Source organism: Aegilops tauschii, chromosome 1 (genome assembly GCF_002575655.3).
Source record: "Aegilops tauschii subsp. strangulata cultivar AL8/78 chromosome 1, Aet v6.0, whole genome shotgun sequence".
NCBI classification, from domain to species: Eukaryota; Viridiplantae; Streptophyta; class Magnoliopsida; order Poales; family Poaceae; genus Aegilops; species Aegilops tauschii.
Genome location: NC_053035.3, coordinates 451,990,470 through 451,993,238, shown reverse-complemented (window position 1 = coordinate 451,993,238; position 2,769 = coordinate 451,990,470). Strand labels below are relative to the sequence as shown.

At 48.4% G+C, this 2,769-nt stretch overlaps 1 protein-coding gene across 1 annotated transcript; it reads right to left on the bottom strand.

The window, feature by feature from the left end:
* Nucleotides 1-248: 248 nt before the first annotated feature.
* On the bottom strand, nucleotides 249-674 carry LOC109760815 (nuclear transcription factor Y subunit C-3-like). The gene has a single exon (XM_020319622.1). It carries the CDS (start codon nucleotides 672-674, stop codon nucleotides 249-251), a length of 426 nt encoding a protein of 141 aa, XP_020175211.1.
* Between the last annotated feature and the right edge of the window lie 2,095 nt (nucleotides 675-2,769).

Sequence of the window (2,769 nt, the reverse complement as noted above, 5' to 3'; positions counted from 1 at the left end):
CCGCATATGTTTCAGAAGCATGACCCCTGTTGCATGAAGGATGGTACATAGGCCCTCACTTGACGCGTGTCATCCAGGGAAGGTGGCGGACGCGGCCGTTGCGATCCACCGGTTGATATTAAGCATTTCCTTTTCTTTCTTTTTTGGTAGAAAAGCTATATGAATCTTGAATCTTTCATGTAGCTTGTGATCATGAAACATTTGTATCCTATTAGTGCAATTAGTGGCGGCACAGTTTGATTTCATAATCACAACCTACGACCCTGCATGCCGCCGTGGACACCTACGGCGGGCGCGACGCTGCCTTCGCCGTCCCCAGCACTGACGCCATCGTCACTCGGCCTGGCCTTGACGACGTCGACGAGGAAGTCGAAGACGTTGGTGTCCCTGACGGCGGCGGCGACGTCCTCGGCGTGCACGGTCCGGCGCCGGCCCTCAAGCGTGGAGTCCCAGGCGGCGCGCGTCAGCTCGGCGACGAACAGCTCGCACGCACTGGAGAACACCACCGGCGCCTCGCACGAGATCATCCTCGCCCCGGCGCTGTCGCCGCCGCTGCCGTCCCGCGCCGACCGCTTCATGATCTTCTTGATCCGCGCCAGCGGCAGCGCGTGCGGCCCCGTCCTCGCCGTCGACCCGCCCCTGAACACCCCCGAGTACGGGCTCGGCAGCCTCATCCTCTCGCCGCCGTCGTTCAGTCGCCTCGCCGTACGCGCTAGGCTGCTGGGTAGCTAAGCTCTAACAAACGGACGGTGCAATTCTCATTCGACCGCGGCCATGGGCGGACCTTATATGCCCATGCCGCTTGACCCCGCGAACAAGGGAGCGCGTGGCCGTCGCGGCTCCATGCCCGGCCGGCAACCGAGCGGCGTGGCCGGGGCCGGCAGTCTCGACAGCGATCGATCGATCGTACATAGATCACGTAAACAAACCGCAGGAGACGGTGGTTGAGATCGCGATGGTGTACGAATGGGAGTAGATAAATGAAATGTACGTAGCTTTCTTTCGAGGTTCTTGCGTTGCGTGAGTTTCCGTATCCATGGTCAAAGAGGGCGATCGCACCGAGGACTAGGAGCGTCCGTATTTGGAAGGCGTCGTTGTCGTCATACGTAATCACCGGTGTAAAGCGCAGTTTCAAGACCTAAAGTGAGTGTAGTATATTCTATTCTGTGTCGCATATACCGTTATTGGCAGTACAAGGTATACAAAACAAACAAGGTACCGTGCCTGGCATTTTTTTCCCCTGAGGTATGATAATGTGCCATTTGGCGCCATAGTAGATAGCATGCATGTGGAGGGGCACAAAATCGGCAACACAGACATGTCTAGGTTTGAGGCACGAGGGCACAACGATGAAACGATGGATATGGGAAACAAGAAGCACACAAAATAAAAAGAGAAAACCGGAAGTCGTCCGATCCATCTTTGGTAGACACGCTAAACAACAACAACATGAATTCGCTAACTGTCTGACGCTTAAATTCTCGGTGCATCCCATTCGAATAGACACATTAACATCATTAGATGCCTCTTAGTGTCCTCATCACACTCCTCCGTTTCTCTAGTTCTCGTAGCTAAAAGTTAGCTGATAGAAGCGAGCAATTTTGAACTACCGCTCTGTCTTGCTATTCACTAGGAGCCGACCCAAAGTCTTGTATATATGGATGATGGGTGTACATGTGCACATGGACTAATAGACCTCATCAATAATTGCATCTGTCATTTATCTTCCAGGTAAACTTATAGAGCGGTAATATAAAAGCTCTAGCATCCGAAGTCTATATTGAACATGTTCATGTTTTCATGTAATTGTTGACTAGGGTGCCACATATTAGTAAAACTAGATAATATCCCACGCGTTGCGAAGGGAATTGGTTGCAATATACTTATATGATATTGCTTATTGTGGAGATGAATGTTTGGATGCATATTATGATAACTAAAACTAAAATAATATATGATTTATTGTATTTAGTTATTGTGCTGGGCCTTTTTCCATGCATGTTCGCATGTTGAGGTGATTTTTTTTCATGGATGTTTACATGATGAAGTGGCATGTGTGTGTTGAGAAAATGAGGTTAGCGGATGCTACCTATTTAGATATAGAAGATACATTTTGAGATAACAAATGTTCTTCTATTATTGGCGAATCAACATTTTGTTCTGCGAAATCTTGTCATAGGATAGGGAGCTTTTCCACAATTGCATTAAAAAGAAGAGAGTTGATTAAGCTAATGAGGAAATTTGGATCTTAAAACCATACATCTCTTGTTTCATTAAAACAAGAGTAAAAACCAAATGCGAACACAAAAAATTAGAGCTCGGGGATAGGATTTAGACAAACACACACACTCCCAATATCATAGAACATCTTCTGAACGAGACAAAAGAGAGCCAATGCCCAAAACCATCAGACACAACTCATGTGCGGCCAAAACGACCGCCATAATAAGAAGAGGTCTCCTGGGGGCATGCACTGATGGCACGAAGTGTGTGGGCATTGGCAGAAGAGGGCTTAGTAGAGCAAATGTGCCAGCATCAGATTGCTGACGCCAAAAACTTTATTTTTGCATTGCATGATTCTTTAGCCCACAGTGAATTTATTCGCATGGTGGCTACACTTAGGGCAATTTGGGGAGCGAGGAGGAAAGCCATCTATGAAGCACATCTTTTTATTGAAGCTTATTTTAATGACCTCCAGATTCTGGACAAACCGACAAGGGCAACGGGAAATGTGCCCCCATCGCGGCCGACTCAGTGGACTCCTCCACC